The following is an 18,665-nucleotide window of genomic DNA, read 5'->3' as shown; positions in this document are numbered from 1 at the left end:
CATACATTTTCTTCAAGAAAATTTATATGGGCACCCACAGTCAGCTAAGTGTCAATGTCATAATCGATACCAACATCATTAAAACTCACCATGTGATACCTAATCCTTTCTGTTCAGTGACTCGCCAGACTGCAGCTGCCATGAACTGAGTAGCGGTTTCATCGAGGTCTGTCGCGGTGCTGACATCGTCATGCATCAGATCCAGTACGTCCAGAACTTCTATCTCAGCGTTGGGATTACCTTGAAAGCAAAGCAGCAGGTGTGCCCATAATCATGGAGGTACAGTGCAGAGTAACGTGACACTACATGTTAATCATTTTCTTTGAATGTTGTTTCCCGAGTATAAACCATCATTTCTTTCTTTCCTGCAACAAAAGAAAAAATCTACAGAACTGCAAAAAAAAAAGATGACTGGGGTTGGACTAAAACAAGGCCACCTCTCACCCCATTTGGCTATTCAAGGTGTAGAGATGTGAGGGAATCACTCCACTAGAGAGAAGCCTGATTTCCACTGCCTATTTATTCCAACACCTTCCCCAGCTTCTTATCAGTTAAATCCTTTGGCCAAACAACTGCATAGTGATCCTTGAATTCACTAGTAGTTCTACATGTAATTTCGTGCACTGAAGCGTGAAGTGCCATACAAGATTAGTACAATGTACATGCTACATACAGCACTTACACTTCGAAGGATTAAAGGGAGAGTAGCTTAATCCTACTGATGCAAGATGAACAGTGTAAACAAATGGACAGGCCAAAAAGACAGTGCTTTTTCTGAGTGCGAGCCTCCCAGAATTGGAAATTCTCCAGTGGGATGTGGACATGAATCGTAATTTTTTGGAATATAAGGCGCGGCTTATACCTTGATTTTGCCCGTGAAAATGGTCGGAGCGGCTTGTAATCCGGGCGGCTTATATGCTGAGCTTTGAAGAATAAACTTGAGATTCATGTGTAGAAACACTAATTTGTTTTTGACAAAGTTTGCATCCTTTGAGAATGAAAAATCGCTTGTTACCTGGAAACATCGTAGGCCTAGATCAAAACACAAAGGTGGAACCGGCCTGAAAGAATCGGGACTACCTTCATGACGTTACCGTGAAAGATGCGGTAGTCATGTTCAATACCACGCGCGGCCGGCGGTAAGGCAGCCGAAAGTTCTTTTCGTTGGTGACCGTGCAAAGCCATAGATCTGACACTAAGAGTAGCAGGCAACCAACTACCAGTCACACAACCGGAACCGTGGACCGTAAGTATCTGTCAAACACCACGCAAATCGCTGTGGTGCGTCTGTCCGTTTTCATGTTGTGTGTTGTGTTTATTGCTTGTGAATCTTTCACGTCTACCACATCTATAAGAATTTTGTCCTTCTTTATGCAACCATTTTTGTGATTTTTAGTACCTTATAACGCTCTCCTGGTAATCCACTTGTGGGGAGAAACATTTTTTCTGCATTTACCCAGTCGCGGGAATATTTTATCACGCAACACTGCCATTCCGCCGCTGTCGCCTCTAGAGGGCGCGCGGAGCAATGGGTGGACAAAAGATTTATCTGGGTTAAATAATAGCATACAGGTCACAAATGCCTTGTTGATTTATAATAAACAATGGAGCATCTGGCGATATTTTTACTTTGACGTACAGGCACAAGAGTCACAACGTTATTTCAGCCTTTTCTTTGAAGTTACAAAGGGCCTTTATGGAGAAGTGCGGTCAAATGAGCCTCGCCGAACTCGGAATGCTCCCTTCACACATGAACTAGCTCCAGGCGCGGAAGGCCCATTTTGGCGGTAGTCTTTCATGTTGCAACGATCTACCGACGCACGTGATGATGCACCTTATACCACAGTGCGCCTTATACGCAAAGCTTTGAATCTTAATCTGAAGATTTTCGAGCCCTGCGCCTTATAATCCGGGCGTCTTATATTCCAAAAATTACGATACAGCATGGTTGCAAATGAACCATTAATTCCGCTGGCTCCCAATCTATAATGTGGCGCAGTGGGTGCTTTCCCGCACCAATTTTTCCATCTTTTTAAGGGGCATATCTTTTTCCTGTTTCTTTTTCCTGTCCTTAACTGGTTATTAAATCACATTAAAGACGGGCATTTGAATCTCGTGGATTTCCTAAATGGCCTTCTGTACAAGAAAGAGTCATTTCCCTCATATTTCTTCCTAATCGAAAGCTGCATCCTTCACAAAACTCTGCTTACTTCCGGTTACATCACTGCAGGTCCTACTTGGTGCGCATCTTCGGTCGATGGGTGCGCACGCACAGTGGCCCTCGCAGGTCGCTGCCGAGCAGCTTCGCAGCAGGACAAGGGAGCCCTTATTGGGTGAAGTGGGAGAGGCCTCAAATGTTGAGTGATGGCGGTTGCTTAGTAACCCAACCTTAGGAGAAAATAATATAAAACCAAAGAAGAACTGATCGCTAAACCTGTTGGCAAAATTTCCAATACCAGGATGAAGGTGCATACTGTTGAATTTCTGTGCCAGTTGCCAATATAATTTTTCTAACAATTCTTTTGGAATGCCAAGGCCTATTATAACTTCTTGTGCAAAGTCCACATTTTTATGAATCTAATGATGCATTCAAAAAAGCACATTCTCTGCTTTTTGGTATACCATGCTCTACTTGTGTCATATTGAAGGGAGCTTAATGTACTGTTGAACCCCAGTTGACAGTTGGCATAACACTACATTTGAAATCTGTTATGTTTTTCAGGGTTCTTCCACATAAATAATGCTTTATCCAATAATATGCTCCATCACTTGGCTCCTCTTTATCAAATTTTAAGAGACACAATGGGAAGATATCCCGCTGTACACTAAACACAGCCATAATTTTGTAAAGAAGAGACAAAATGATCATATCACTGATACAGACAGAGTAATCGGTAATTTATAGGATTTCCATTCAAACATGCTTTTAATGAAAACTTTAAATGGATAAACAGAGAGAACAGCAAATGTTGCACAGGATTTCAATGGAAGCACTACACTCACCCTGTTAATGGCCCAGATGGAGATGTAGAGGTACGGAGGAGATAAGCCTGTTATACTGCCCTCTACTGATATAACAGCTGTCTGTGCGATGCCCTCGTCCAATGACATGCCGTCATTGCTGTGGTCAACACGGATTGGTCCATTCTTGGGAAATAAGAAAAAAATTGTCAATTGTTCATAAATGAACGTTCATTTTCCAGTAACCAACATGACACTAGTGGCAACACAGGTAAAATTCACAGAGCTGGATTGTTTGAAAAACTCACCGTTCCAATTTAAACCTACAGTCACAGTTCAGAAAACTCAGAGACACTGTTACAGTAGAAATTTGTTCAGGGATTCATTTATAGATTTCATAATTTATGGGCAATTCCTCCCAAAATTTAAGTTTTGTCATTCATGTTGATGTTAACTGTGGTCATCACTTGTTGATTTTAGGGAAAGTGCAAAGATACCGGAGTGAGTTCCAAGCCACCATAGGTGCGTCCGACGGAGACCAAGTAGTGGCTGATACCAGAGTGCACATCGGCAAATCCCAGCCAGGCCAGGGCTAAGGAACCAGTGGAGGTGCTGGTGTCTTCCAGCCACGTCATCCAGCCAGAGTGCTGACGAGCAGGAGGTGGGGGACTACCTTGGGTTGGTTCTTGCGGATCGATCCAGACGATGCGATGACGGTTCAAGTTGGCGGCACTCTCTGTATCCACGGCAAACGTCCCGACGGAAGGTGGGCTACCGTCGACCTGAGAATGATGAATGACGCCAAGTAAATTGCAAAATATGAGTGATGACAGGGAGGTCAGAGAAAAAATTGCACTATATGGTCGTTTGAGCAGAGCCGTAGTGCACATTGGTCATGTTGGTGAGAAGCAATTATAGACCAAATCATAGGTAACACCCGAAATTTCCCAAAGTGGTGCAATGTCCCTACTGATGGAAAACGTAGGAGAAATAGGGGTAGCTAGGAATGTGAACAGACATGAAGACAGCGTTGAAGGCACATGACTTCATGGATGCAACATCATGCATTCAACCAGGCACAGGTAGTGGAAGCGGGGCGACCAGGGGATATGTCACACCGGTCAACATGAGCTGTAGCTCTTATGAAAGAATGAACTTTTGGACACACATTTCTTACCAGCAGGGATTCTGTCTTGGCCTCCGTACAGAGGCCAGCGAAGTTGCAAGCCACCACAGTTATGACGTAACGACTTCCTTCGTGCAATGTCAAATTGGTGAAGGTGTGGTCCAATTCACTTCCTGCGATCTGCAAATGACAGCAGGGGACACTGGATTATGAAAGTTTTTGGAATTGAAAGCATTAGTTTCCCTTTCAGAGTTAAATTTCACACTGCACCAACCTTCCTCCGATTGTCAAAACATTACAATTTTTGTTACTGCTCTTGCTAACACTTCATTTTATTCAATGAATTCAGCCTCGGTCAACTTTTTTTCCAACAAAGTCCATCTTAGCACACTTCATCAACAGTAAAATCGTCAGGGCAAAAGTTAACCTTAATTGGAGGTATATTGATGTCTCCATTGTGGTGTGTGCTGACCGACACATACTGGTCGCTGATACCACTCTCAGGGTCATTGAACTTCCAGGAAAAGTGGAGGAGGTCACGCAGAACCTAAAAGATGAACAACAGTGTCTCACATATCAATTGAAAATGACAAATGCACTCGGAAGCTTTATTCATCATCGTGAGTCACGGACTTACTTGGTGTGACTGGTACAAATACCCATGAAATGGGAGGCACGGCCACAGCTCTTGGCGTTGATTAAAGTTTAGTTTTAGCTGAAATTGTGAAAATCTGTGCTGCGCTTGTACACAAATAAGATTCTAGTCAAGCATTATATAACAATATTTTTTACACGTGTGGAATGGTAAGAATAGTTATATTTGGTGACAGATAATGGCTCTCTTCAGCTTCAATATGTAGAAGAGACACATGTCCTATATTTGTACATTGTGCAACACAGAACTGTACTCTTTAGTATCCTTTTAAATTCTTACCTGGGTGTTTTGGACTGCCATCCCCTGCTTTTCATCAACAGCAGGTGTGTCCACCACATCAGGGGGGCTAGAATCCACGCGAAACCCATTAGATGTAGCCTCACTCCACATGCCGAGCCGGTTATAGGCACGTACGGTGATGTAGATGTCAGCGCCTACGGGCAGCTGGTGTGACGCTGGCAGGAATTTTAGAGCATCCTCTGACAGCTCAATTCGTGTAGCGGGGAGAATGTCCTCAGCTCCTGGTGTAGTGCCAGCGCGCCATTCAAAGTGGGAGAGGCTGGAGTGAGGGTCATGGAAACCCCACCAATGGGCTCGCAGCTGGAACCTAAACAGACAACCAAGGAATGCGAGAGCCATGATTACATAATATGTAAAGGGCTGGATAGCCTGTTGGTTAAACAGCAGCAGAGAAACAGAAACCAGAGGTTTGAAGCCTATTTCGATGTGCAGACCCCAGTTTTGTAGGTCCAACAAAAAACTACAACTTGTGCGATAACATCTTCTCTGTAGTTTGCACATTTTCGATTTACAATTTTTAAAAGTTTCTGTCAATGTTTCTCACCGTGAAGACTGGTAGCTTATGTCATCACTGCCAGGGCCACCATCATACACCTTCCCTGGCAATGGAGGCGAGTCATCTACCATGACGCCATCGGAAGTCACTGAGGTACACAGGCCAGCGGCATTACAGGCCGTCACCGTCACATAGTAGGTCAGACCAGGCACCAGGTTAAGGTTTTCAGCAACCACATCTGACAGCGAAGGAAACACACAGACTTATCATCTATGAAGGACAGGTTTATGGGAGCATTCTTTCACAATCTGATTTTTTACAATTTGATTTCTTACTTAATTTCTGCACTGGTCATTAGTTGGGCATTTGTGACATCATTGTTCTGACCAAAAGAAAACCAAGATTAGAGTGGGTTCATCATCCATTTAAAATGACAGAAAATTCACAGACTTTTTTCTACCAACTTCGATGCCACATGCAGCGAAACAAAATGCAAAACAGAGTGCGAAGAGAGAGGAATACATAATCTTGGTGCATACCTACATGTACCTTGTACTTTATCTCTCTCAAATGACAAAACAGTTTCTGATTCTGCATTTTTGTGAGCCACTATTGCATTGCCATCATAAACAAGTTATTAAGTTAGTAAACAATCTGAGTTTACAAGTCCCCTGACACAGGCAAAGAAGAGAGAGCCCAGAGAGGTTTGTAGGGACCATATCAAGCTCACACCTGGTGTAAACACGAAGACTGTGCATTCAAATAGAAAACTGGTTGTGTGCGATTGGAACAGCCTGTGCAAATAGCACATAAACCTGCACATGCTTTATAGCTGACTCAAGTTGACTGATTGGTAGACAGAATTTAACTTTGATATGTAGAACCAAAATCCATTTTTAAAATAACTTCAGTGTTGACGTTTGGAAATTACCAGTGTACAAGCCCACATGCTGCTCAGGCACGACATCGGAACACCCGGGACACATCCCAGCTCTCCATGAATAGCCCAGGATGGTGCTGTGCGGGTCGTGGAACCCTTCCCAGAATGCTCTCAGTTCAGTGCGATCTTCCTGGAAGTCTCGGTCTCTATGATTGGCCGGCACTCGCACCAGATCTCCGTCGAAGACGTGGCCGGCCACTGGAGGGCTTGCATCTACGGTGAAAGCTCCATAACTCCTCAGCGTGATCAGACCCACAGTATTGATGGCCTGCAAACAGCACAAAATAGGTATAGATTTCATCGGGAAAATAGTTTCCATCATTATCATTACAGTCTGAATCCCCTGCTATGTAACAAGGGCAAATCATACGAAGTGTATTGCTTACAAGTTACCTTTACAGCGATGAAATACGAGTGACCTTCTTGGAGGGGTAAAGGTTGTAAAGAGTCACTGACCCCAGTCTCTTTATCCTCTCTAGTAAAAGGCATGATGTCTGCATGGCCTGAGTGTGACCCCACGGCCCACTCGTAGTATGCTACGCCACTCTCCCTGTCTGAGAACACATTCTCCCAACTGAAAAACAAAATGACCAAGAAATTCACCTGGATGTAAATAATGTTCAATAATTTATGCAAATGTTGAAATACTTTCGAACTTTGAAATTAACTCTGTTAGTGTCCATCTCTTCAAACTGAGGCTGCATCCGAATCTCTTGTCTAGAGCTAGGTCTAGGTCTTTGCTCCATTGGAGATGCGTGGAGATGCGTAGACAATAGACCTAGCCGTAGCTCTGGAAGCCCGTTTCGGATACAGCCTGACTTAAGGTTTGTACGATTTACGATTTACAGGCACCTGCTAAAATAAACTTTTACTTCTCCAATATCTGCGCATGAGGTCAAAATGGAGTAATGACAAAGCTGAGGAAGAACTGAACAGCACTGGCCTGGTTAGGAGGAACAAAGTGGGTTGGGCATTTCCACAATGTGTCTGAAAGCTTGTTTAATTGTGGATTTCACTGTCTGACAGTGTACCTTGCCGAGATGGAAGTTGTCGACCGGATGAAGCTGCCACCAATGTCCAACGTGTGATCCTCACTGACAACAGGAGGAGATGTGTCAATGACTATTGAATCTGACATCGCTTGGGAAGACAGGCCGACAAAGTCAGTTGCTGATTGGAGGAAAATGAACAATGCCAGAAACACTTGAAATGGAACGAAGCAACCCATAAATATGCTCGAGGTGTGACTTCAAATCACTTATATTGTAATCAATATCTTACCGGGCAGTCTTTATTTGATTGATCGCGATATGACCAAAACAAAAACTAGATGTAACAAGACAATAAAACACAGTCTGCCACATGATGTTAAGGCATCATTTCAAACTTCTTATCGGTCGACTATAGGACAGGGCCATCCAACCCATAACAGTGACTTGTGTTGAGTGATTAATAGAGGGGTGTTGCTCCACTGAAACCACATAGCCTTGGGAGTAATGCAATGTAAAGGCATTTATCAGTAACAATTTGCCGCTTGAGAACACTTCACCTGATAGCCAAATGATAATCAATGTATCGGTTGGGCTATTCTGTCTGACACCTACCTGATAAGAATTTGATATGGTGCCTAAATACCAACACTTCAGACTCAAGTTGCCTTTTTTTTACAATCAGACTTGGTGTGAATGGCTCAGATGGATAAGCAGCAAATAAATATATTGATCTAGTCACAATCTACCACAGAAAAGTTGAGAAACCCTTTTGTGACCCATATCTTTACCTTTCACTGTGGCATAGTACTTGTGTCCATTCTGTAACCTCAGCTTGTGTGCGATGACACCGTTGGTGATCCCAACTCGAGTGAACCCCTTTACGTCACTGCCACCCCACATCGAACCTGCCATAAAAGAGTTAATTACCACACACTTCAAGGACTTGCTGACCAAAGCCTTTTGCGAGTTAAATTTGAATAAAATTGAGTACACGGAATTATCTGATTGCACATAAACACAATCTGAATTCCCTAGGCTAAAGACACTGTTGCTATACCTCAATAATTCGTGGCAAGCTTTTGCATGGTAACCACCATCTCTGGTTCCTTTAGTTCCTTTGCGCCCTTCTCATCCATTGAAAACAGTGACTGGGTGCAAGGTGTCTTTTATGTAACTAAGAAAAAGCTTGCCCCGAATCACGAGGTACAGCGACAGTCTTTAGTATGGAGAATTCTAATGGTTATGTTCATGTGACTATAAAGAACTCCATGTACCAGATTTTATTCAAATCTAACTCGCAAAAGGCTTACCAAAGGGACCTCATGGCCGTGTGTAATAGCACGCCAGCCTTGCACTCTGGTGCAGAGTGGATGGTGGAGGCTCCGTGCTGACTTCTGAACTTAATGACTAAGTGACAATTTTTGCCAACAAGTAACACCCGCAATATACTCCCATCATTACTGAGGGCCTCTGTGAGCGAGTATCCTGCTCTGATTGGTTCTTGTGTAGACAGCAATTCTGGGGCTCAGTATGACGTTGATTGACGAGCAAATGAAAAACTCTTCCTACCAATGGCACATTCATAGTATTTGATTCCAGAGCGCTGACGTGTCCAGGCAAAGCCATGTTCCTCAATGTCAGTGAATGACTCCCAGAGTAGTGCCAACTCAGACACAGAACTCTACATCATGAATGGACAAGTGCTTACCAATGGCATATTCATAGTACTTGATTCCAGAGTGATGACGGGCGAAGCCGTGTTCCTCTATGTCAGTGAACGACTCCCAGTGGAGCACCAACTCAGAGACGGAACTCTGTCAACACGAAAACAAGGCAAAAGCCAGATTCAAACTGCAAAATTTTGTCCAAATAAGTCATTTTATCCAAAGTGGATAAGCCAGTTTGGTATTTCATGCAGGATAAAGCGATGTGAGAATGTACATGTTTGGGGTGACCTTTTAGGGTGACCTTGCATTAGGTTATCAACCCACCTCCATGTGCTTAATTTTAAGTGTGTGCTACTGAAATGCTAAGCTGGATCATTTGAAAAGAACATAAGTGGAAAATATTCATTTCAGGGTCTGCTTGTTTCACACAGATCTGGTTCTCGACTCCTGGGTTCCGTTGTCCAATCAACACAGATTATTATTCCGTGTGAAACAAACAAGACACTGAATCTCACTTGATGCCAGATAGCTTAACTAAATTGATACCTGAAAGGGCTGCAAAACTAACCATTAAAAATGCGTGAAATATGAAATCCCAAAGCCAAGGCAATGTGGTACAGCAATCATGCATGTGTAGGCTTTCATGCAGCATAGCTCACAGCTCCAATAGAACAACTTGCTCAATCTAATCATGCACAGCGGTGACCGTTTTCTAACAACTGATATGTGAACCTTTCAGGAATGAAATTAAACTTTTGGGGACAAAGCTGGAAAATGATGAACCACAAATGGAAGTAATTACTTGATAGATTTGATGCTGACTCCAACCGATCCACACGGAGCCAGGTGTTGGTGGGGTTGTATCCACGACAACGCCATCGCTGCAGCTGGATACAGCCGGAAGGAGCTCCTCCCAAAGTTCATGCTTTAAAGTCACTTCATCGGCGTGGATACAAATACGATAACGCTTCCCATGTGAAAGGGCCAAATCAGGGATGCTGACAAACTCTTTATCTACAAAAAGTGAAAAAACAACTTTCTAATGCTATCTTCCATGCCAATTTTGATGAATGTTGGTTCATTCTTTTTAATAACAAGTCCCATACATCATTCATGTTCAAATCTTAACAGGATCTGCATACACTGGGCACAACGGTTCATGACTATAACCTAGCTACACTGCGGCATATACTCTGAGTGGCTTATATGGCACCATATTAAAAATAATATCAGTCATTAAACACCCTGCCGTGTCATGTCTCAACTCAGCCTAGCCCTAGCAGCTGACCGGCCCGCTGGCCAGACGTACACATGCAAGCTCTCCAGGGACAAGGCAGTCATTTTTTCGTTGGTTGTTGTTTACAGTTCACTCTACTCAGGTGTCGAAAATAAAGGAAACCAGTCCAGAGGGACTCAGTAGACTTGTAAATGTACGGTAAGTACCGTTCACACCTCACAAATCGTGTGGTGCGTATGTTAATTTCTTTCTTTTATGGTTGCATAATCCATGTTGTTTATTATTTCACTGGTTATTTGGGGACTACTGAAATAAAAAAAGCACAAGGAATTGCTGCATGGCCCACCCAGCATGGACACTAATAGCCTGCCAACTTAAAATTGGTAATTTCGAGGACTCAGGAAAGTTTAGGCTTGATAACAACACTGTTTGTGAGCATCTTACTCTCGAAGATTGCATACCTGGAGGTGGCACTGACCACAACACTGGGCACTTCAATTTGGGCATTTATTGGGCCTCTAACGTTAAGAGTTCACAAAAGGTAAAATTTAATCAAACTCCTAACGTAGTGATTCATAAATGACAGTTTCAATCAATCACTAAAAAGTTCTGGTAAAATGCTATTTGGCAAGACTGAAATCTTTTAAAATGCACCCCAAAATAATTTCTTTGTTCAGTATGTGAAGTGGAAGTAATAATGACTTTATACTAGAATTTATCAAGTTTAAAGAACTTCTGCAATGTTTCTGTGGGATTTTCTGAGATTTTTACAAGGGTACCAGGTAACTCAGCTGAATTCTTGCCCAATTTCCAGACTCCAACATGTTTGAATTTTGGACGAAATTCCATAACACTAAAATTGCTCACAAAGGTTCAAAAGCCTGTAGCATGAAGACAAAATATTGCCAGTATTTAACAAAATGGATTGGAAGATTTGTAATAAGAGGTTTGGCAGCACTATAAAGAAAAGTCAAGTGAACATAGAATTGCACCACATATATACTCTACATATACTAGCTATTCTGCAGTGCAGCAGGTGCGATGACTTACGTGACATCGTCAGCACCGCAGAGCGGCTTGTACCCCATATGCAAACTATAAATCTTCATTTAAAACAACTGTAAACTGAGTGTTCATCATGGTATTTGTTTCCGAATTACCTCAGGAAGTGGTGGTCGAAACAATAAAAAATTGATCATTCAAATTCATTATTCTACCTGTTCTGCCACAGGAGATAGCCCTTGGGTGATCACACGGGTACTGCAGACCCTTGTCCAAGTCTCCAAAGTCTGTCAATCCAGCGTCCTCAATGGCTGCCCAGAAGTAGTCCCTGTGGCGCAGTGTGGGCCAGACGGCTGATAAGAAGGACGTAGACGAGACGTAGTTCTTGTCTGGCTCGGGCCACATTGCATTCTGCTCAATGTTAACTTCATCTGTTATAAGTGAAACAGAGCCATTAAGGGGATGTCTTGACAAAGTTGAAAGAAGCTGGCTGCAAGGTTGCAACTTCAAGAAATTAACCCCACCACAACAGGCTGTGTGCAGTTTGCTCACGGTGTGCCTCCACAAACTTCTCGGACTTTATGTGGGTGGATTTCTGTGACTGCATAAACACAAGCTGGTCGTCTACCATGCGTGTGTATACTAATGGCCTGTATTTACCCGGTACATATTATTAAAATTATGATTAATTCTTTCCGGTAATGACACCAAGGATTCCTCCAAAATGCCTTAAGCACTGTAGCTAACAAGTCTGAAGAAACTGGTAGAAAGGACACAATGAGAAGAATTGACTGGATGTAGTGGTGAGCGAAAAACCCTAGAAAAGTGTTGTAGGTAAAATCCTTGGAATACCCTGGCAACTGAAAACCTAATCCATATGTGGACCCAGCTGGTAACGCCTGTTGCTACATGGCAAAAAGGAAACTTACGATCTGCATCAATGACAACATGGGGCATGACAAGTGTCACATCGTCACAGTTAACAATCTCTGTGCTAGCGATGGAGGATAGGCCGGCCTTGTTGTAGCCTCTGACTGATAGCCGAAGACAGACATCCAGGTCTAACTGTCCACTGTAGAAGGCCATGAAGCGGGCCTTTGGAGCAAGAGACGTGAAGTGGGGTTTGGAACAAGCATGTTGCATTCAAGAACCAGGTTTGCAAGAAACAGACAGTTATCGTCCTGATCTTTTGTACTATGATTCTTGGGCAGATTTTAAAGGTTTTTCTCAAAGTTGGAATCATTAACAAATTGGCCAGTTATCTACCATTCTGCTTTTAAGGAACTGGCCTTTCAGGCATGATTTAAAGAAATGAAACCAATTTAGCCAGTGAATGTATAATGCTCCCTTTAAAGATGGTGCTTCTATATAACATACGTTTCTTAGAATGTACTCTCCATATTTTGTCGTAGTCAAAAATGGCTTTTTTATCTGTCCAAAATATGTAAACTTTTTTCCCATCATTTTCTGCACTTTTTCTGGCTGTTTGTAATTCTTCTAAAGAATCGCAATACTTGCTCATTACTAATCATAATACTTGCTTAAAGAAGCGAAAAAAACAAATACAGACTCACCATTTCTCCAGTAATCGTCAAATCCTGGATTCGTGTCCACTGACTCAGCAGGGCTCCGTCATTACCATCTTCAGCAATGCTCCACTCATAGAAATCCATCAGTTCCTGAGGGTTGTCATGAAGGACGTAATCATGTGCAAACGGCTGGAAGGCCACGTGGATCTCTGTTCTGCCTTGTGTGGACTCAATGTTGCTTACTGTGACCTGACCGACCTCGGGAGGTTCGGACAATACCCAGAATCCATCAGTCATGATGGGCTGGAAGCAAATGCTAACATGGCAAAAGTGAACCTGGAAAATAAAACACAAAATGAACCAAAACAGTTTATCGACCAGCTCTCTCCATCCACACTCAGCTGCAACACTGAAGAGCAGAATTTGAATGGAAATAGAAATAAGCCATTACCTTTGATCTGTAGTGAGCTCCGCCTTCCAACCCTACACCAGCCCCAACATGTTGGAATGCCGTGCCCAGATCTTCATCCTCAAGCAATGTGGTCCACACCACTGTTTGGTTTTCATAACCTGTGAGTGATAGAAAGAAAAAGAACCCTACGGAGTTTAATATGAGGTTAATACAATACGGTTAAGAGAATCGTGGTATGGCAAAACACTAACTTCCTTTGGGAGGGACTGCAAGGTAATCAAATCGTTGGACTACTATAAACATGTAAGTATTGCATAGTTTAGGTCACTTCAGTTGAGTTAAAGCCATTGGGGCAGCTTATTCGCTACTTTATTTCTATTTTGTAAGAAAACGGCATTCAGAATGTAATGAATTCTTATAAAAGAATTATTTACGAACTAAGAATTTGATTAATTCTGATTAAACATCAAAGTTTTTCATCAGACTTACCTAAGTTAATCTCAATCTCCTGTTCGAACGCCCAGCGGATGTTAGTCACAAAGGGCTGCAGCATCTCAGGGATGGTCCAACGAGCTGAGATGTCGGAGGTGGAGGACTGGTAGGTGATGTCATCCTGACAGGGTTGATCAGCAGCAGATGAGTGATGGGACAACCCTGGAGGAACAGACACTGGAAGAAGGAGGCAAGAATCAGTGAATGTGGGGGATGCTAGAGGGGCTGATCTAATGAGATGAGCTGTAGCAAGGGGTGACGTCATTTGCACAGCTTTGCGAAAAAAACATAAAAATGATGGAATACTCCTTGCAGAGTTGGTGCCTCTGAAGCTGTCCACACTGTACAAATCTTTAAAAAACACTTGGAGGCACTGCAAAGGTATGGCGGAGCCTCAGCAATTTTTCGTGAATAAAAATACTGATAAAACAACACAAGGCGGTGGAAGGACGTAAAACAATACCTTTTTGCCATTGTTCACCAATGGTGTCTAATTTCCTGTTTAATTCAAAATTCTGTACTCCTTGAATTGTTTTCACTGTTTTCTTAACATGTTTGGCTGACATTGTGTTTAATCCTTGAAAACTTCATAGTTTTTTGATGTTTCAAATTTTTTTAATACCAATGTACATGTATATCTATGCTGTTTTTCCTGTTTTAATGTTACCAGTTTCCTTTGTGGAGAAGTACTTATTACGACAGCCTGATTAAGTAGGACAACACATTCCATGGTTCATGTGCATTCACTATACAGGGTGTCTAAGAAAAAGAAAATCAAGATTGGTTAATCTGTTTCATGAATGTGACTAGTTAAAGTGGTAGATATAATCTGTTTCAGTGTGTCTTCTTTCATGTGACAACAAGAAATTCAAATTTCCCTCACACACGACTGAGCATGAAGTGGTTTAATTGATCCTGTCAGAAATGGCTTTGCACCAGATGAATTACAGGTTTGCACAGCATATAAAGCACTAAGAACACTACCAAACTCATTAATTCAAAGACAACCACTGTTAGGGGCTTATTCACACTGAAGCCTAGCCCAGTGTTCTTCAACATGTCCCCCATTTCTTTCAATGATAAGTTCTGCCCTTGTTCTAATCACTTTTAAATGCGTGTCATGTATTTGGAGATTCCAGCAAAGGTTGTGTTATTCTGAAAAAAAAGCCATCTCTGAACAGTACGAATTCAACATCAAAACAGCTATTCGGTGCAAAGCCCTTTCTGACTTGGTCCATTAAACCACTTCGTGCTCAGTCACATGTGACGAAAATTTGGATTTCTTGGTGTCATGCAAAAGAGGAAGTCAAAATGAAACAGAAAATTGCTACCGTTTACCACAATTTTGGTCACAGTCAAGAATCAAGCGCATTCATCTTCCTTTCCCTTTTTAAGACACCCCGTACAATCATTCTTAGGAAGCATCATAACACTTGGGAACCTTATAGCGCTGGGAAAATAGCTGTTAGAGAGTTGGGGACATTATCTGAGGATGCTAGTATAACAGGTCATGAATGTTACATCAGCATTTTAAATAGAATATTACGCATACATGTTCCGAGTCTAATCGAGATTTTGCAAAGGCAAGCCCTGAACCCTGAATCAATCTGAAGGAAAAAGATGGTGACAAACCAAAGGCCTCACTTTCACCACAGCCAAGCCCATCTTTGATTGTAGCTCCCTCCAATAACTGACCCTCCTGAATGACTTTGAGACCATCTGAGGTAACGGAGACACTGCCAGCTTCAGAGATAGCGCGGACGGTCACGTAATAGGTCTGTTTGAGGAAAGCGAGATAATAAAAATGGCTACACATAAGTACCACAAACTGAATCACATCAAGCAAGCAAAACAGTCTGTGAATTCTCGACAGCCAAAACTGACAACCATTATGATTATTATTTATTTGGCCAAAACAATAACACAGAACAATTGGTACAGTACAAAACAGAACAGTACTTCCAGATGAGCCAGGGGCAGCAAAAGCAATAAAATTACTGTGATCCATAGACCTGCTGCCTTACATCTGGTCGTGGATCAGTAAAAGACGTAGATTAACTATTTAAGGTAAAACGTTTGACTATTTAAAATATACAAGAGATCAAAATGAGATACACACTTCAGGGCATGATACGAACATTAAAAACAGAAACTCATACTTACAAATTACAAAAAAAGGTTATATTAAGAGATATACTGGGCATAGAAATGGTGACATGAATAGAGAACAAAGACAAAACAAGATGGGGAGTCTTCACCAAACAAAGGTTGTCGTGTCCTTAGACACAAGTTCCGCAGGGACTCTTGAGGAATCACAGCCTGCGAGACTGTACTATACTCTTTACTGGAACACTGGAATATACTCTTGGGGAATAAGTCTTGATTCCATTTGCAAAGAATTTGGCAAAACTTGGCATTTCCCACAATTACGTTGGGGCAAAACCTGTCTCGAGGGGTTTGATTCCTCAAGAGTCCCTGCGGAACTTGTGTCTAAGGACACGGAAACCCATATGAGGGCAAGTTTTGTTTGGTGAAGATGCTCCATCTTTGGCAAATAACAGATTGCTTCTGCAAATAAATAAATGAATAAAACTAAAGTAGGCCTTCAAGTAAATTGGGGCGGGGGTAGCCTGTTCAATTCTCCCCCCCCCCAGTTTCGCCCATGTGTGGCATGTGCTCAAATGTGCAGCTTGGAGATCAATCTGAGACTGAGTTCAAAAAGTCTATGCTTTCCTTCAAGAAATGCATGTAACCAGGGTCATGTCAAGTTTTGTGCATTTCCCCTATTTACCATGAGTAGAGTAAGATTCAGTCCGTCCAGATGATAGAAAGTTACATTGCCAATACCGATGTAACCACCACTGACATCTGAGATGTCACCTTCCAATCCGACGGCAATCTCGTAGCTGATATCAAGATGGGGATGCTCAAAGCCATACCACCGAGCTGAGATGCTGGTGATGTCCATCTGCACGTCTATGTCCTGGGCAACCTATCAGGGAGAGACAGGTCAGAACAGCAGAAATCAGCTGGCTGGCTAATTATGGTTTCCCTTTGACTGGAACTATTTGGCTACTACCATTATTGAAGTTAAACAATGAACTGTCTAAAAGCCATTTCTTGCCTCACTTGAGTCAAAATCCAAACAAGATTTGACGTCAAAACATATTTCCAGCAAAATTTGCCACTGTCAAAATGTGTTTATTGTTTGCAGATTTGCCACAAGAATCTTTGTGAAAAATTTTAAATATTCGTGATCCTATTCACTTTCGATCAGACTGAGTATGAGCTTTCCTTAATCGTTGATGAGAGTATTGGTTTTTGATTGAGTAATTTATGGAAATAGCTTGATTAGTTTTTTCTATCGGTTTAGGAAAAAATCATTTGTACTAGCTAGCTTTGCTTTCAGCGTATATTACCCCAAAGTCCACAGCCACTTCTTCTCCTGGCGGAGCAACATCCAATACAACGCCCAGGGATGGCAACTGCACAATGTGTCTATAAACAGATGAGATCCCCACTGTTGTCAATCCAGCACCATTCTGTGCTCTGACAGACACGTAATATTCATGGTCACCATGGAGATGCCAGTTTAGGTCATCCAATGAGAATGCCGCACAGGATGTTTGGGATGAACACGGACCAATTCTGTAGTATTTTTCTGTCAGGTAAGAAAGGGTCTCCGTGCCACCTGGGCTGCTACCTGCAATGATGCGTGAAAGTAATTTGTGTGAAGAAAGATAAATTCTACTGATTACATTAATGTCAATGTCTTAGTTATTGCAGTATGAGGAAACGTCCAACATCGCAAGAGGGAAAAATTAATCCTTGAAGTTGTGATTTATATGCAATTTTAATCAATGTTGCTAGAGCAACTTTTCTCTCCACTACACTGAACACTTTCTTGAAATGAAAGTCAAAAGGCCCATCAGGCAACCCATTTAAAATGCACACAATCATTAAAGAAAATAATGGCATTTAATAGAGGCAGGTCTGATATAAACTCACCAATGGCAACTTGATATCTCAGGCCTGTATCCTCATCATCAGTGAAGCCGTCGTCTCCCCATTCAGCAACTAAGTACTCACCCTCCACACGGACAGCGACATGCCCAACAAAAATGGGTGGGGTGGTGTCCACTATAACTGGACCGATCCCCTGCACAAACCAAGACAACATCAACACGGAGGACTAGTACCATAGTATACATGGTTATTGATAGTAGTAGACCATATCATTTCTTATTCTAAGTCCAGTATAGTGATCATAACATGTACACACCTTGGTCGTTGATAGCTGGGCCTTGTTCACTGCCGTCAGAATCAGATGTAGAACAGACCCGTGGCTGATATCGGGATGGTACATTACAAAGTGGTCATGACCTGATGTTGATATGCTGGCTACGAAGTCAGGCCTGTGATCTAAGGTGTACCCAATCTGGTAGTCGTAGATGGAGCTCTCGGGATCCTCTCCCATCCAGGAAACATTCACCTGTCATTGACGACACAAAATGCCAATGAAAATGTATGCTGGGGGGATTTCTTCTTACCATTTGTGCAAACTAGGCATCCAAACCATTTAGAACTATCGACACTAAAATGATGTGCACCTTCACCGACGAAAGAAAGATGGACTCATACAAAGTTTTCCAATCCATTCGTCGTGGAAGACCATTCAATCCAGAATAAATTTGTTGTACGTACTGTGTATGCCCCACATTAAATGCGCATAAACAGGTGTGCCTATGCAGCAAGTTTGTACCACAGGACTGTTAATTTCATTTAAAAACACGCCCTCTTTTGTTACCGCTCAGAGCGGATAGTACACGGGCAAAATATATCATTGTTCCCTGTAA

The 18,665-nt window shown here is 42.3% G+C and overlaps 1 protein-coding gene across 3 annotated transcripts in view; it reads right to left on the bottom strand.

Moving 5' to 3' along the window:
• Nucleotides 1–18,665, bottom strand: part of LOC110986023 (uncharacterized) — a 47,220-nt gene that overhangs the window by 12,634 nt on the left and 15,921 nt on the right. For all 3 annotated transcript variants that reach the window (XM_087146054.1, XM_087146055.1, XM_087146056.1), the window contains 24 exons: nucleotides 18,092–18,301; nucleotides 17,818–17,968; nucleotides 17,229–17,512; nucleotides 16,601–16,801; nucleotides 15,454–15,586; nucleotides 13,807–13,986; nucleotides 13,357–13,475; nucleotides 12,951–13,241; nucleotides 12,306–12,471; nucleotides 11,592–11,807; nucleotides 9,940–10,151; nucleotides 9,179–9,284; nucleotides 8,259–8,375; nucleotides 7,510–7,648; nucleotides 6,872–7,052; nucleotides 6,470–6,746; nucleotides 5,587–5,776; nucleotides 5,022–5,349; nucleotides 4,515–4,634; nucleotides 4,139–4,267; nucleotides 3,459–3,743; nucleotides 3,004–3,147; nucleotides 2,211–2,388; nucleotides 90–240 (listed from right to left, as the gene is read on the bottom strand). In XM_087146054.1, the coding sequence (XP_087002180.1) occupies nucleotides 90–240; nucleotides 2,211–2,388; nucleotides 3,004–3,147; nucleotides 3,459–3,743; nucleotides 4,139–4,267; nucleotides 4,515–4,634; nucleotides 5,022–5,349; nucleotides 5,587–5,776; nucleotides 6,470–6,746; nucleotides 6,872–7,052; nucleotides 7,510–7,648; nucleotides 8,259–8,375; nucleotides 9,179–9,284; nucleotides 9,940–10,151; nucleotides 11,592–11,807; nucleotides 12,306–12,471; nucleotides 12,951–13,241; nucleotides 13,357–13,475; nucleotides 13,807–13,986; nucleotides 15,454–15,586; nucleotides 16,601–16,801; nucleotides 17,229–17,512; nucleotides 17,818–17,968; nucleotides 18,092–18,301 (4,508 nt within the window). The remainder of the gene's footprint in view (nucleotides 1–89; nucleotides 241–2,210; nucleotides 2,389–3,003; nucleotides 3,148–3,458; nucleotides 3,744–4,138; nucleotides 4,268–4,514; nucleotides 4,635–5,021; nucleotides 5,350–5,586; nucleotides 5,777–6,469; nucleotides 6,747–6,871; nucleotides 7,053–7,509; nucleotides 7,649–8,258; nucleotides 8,376–9,178; nucleotides 9,285–9,939; nucleotides 10,152–11,591; nucleotides 11,808–12,305; nucleotides 12,472–12,950; nucleotides 13,242–13,356; nucleotides 13,476–13,806; nucleotides 13,987–15,453; nucleotides 15,587–16,600; nucleotides 16,802–17,228; nucleotides 17,513–17,817; nucleotides 17,969–18,091; nucleotides 18,302–18,665) is intronic.

Source organism: Acanthaster planci, linkage group LG14 (assembly GCF_054643075.1).
Source record: "Acanthaster planci isolate LZ-2023a linkage group LG14, COTS_SCS, whole genome shotgun sequence".
NCBI classification, from domain to species: domain Eukaryota; kingdom Metazoa; phylum Echinodermata; class Asteroidea; order Valvatida; family Acanthasteridae; genus Acanthaster; species Acanthaster planci.
The sequence above is the reverse complement of the archived record's forward strand: the minus strand, read 5'-3'. Positions and strand labels throughout refer to the sequence as shown.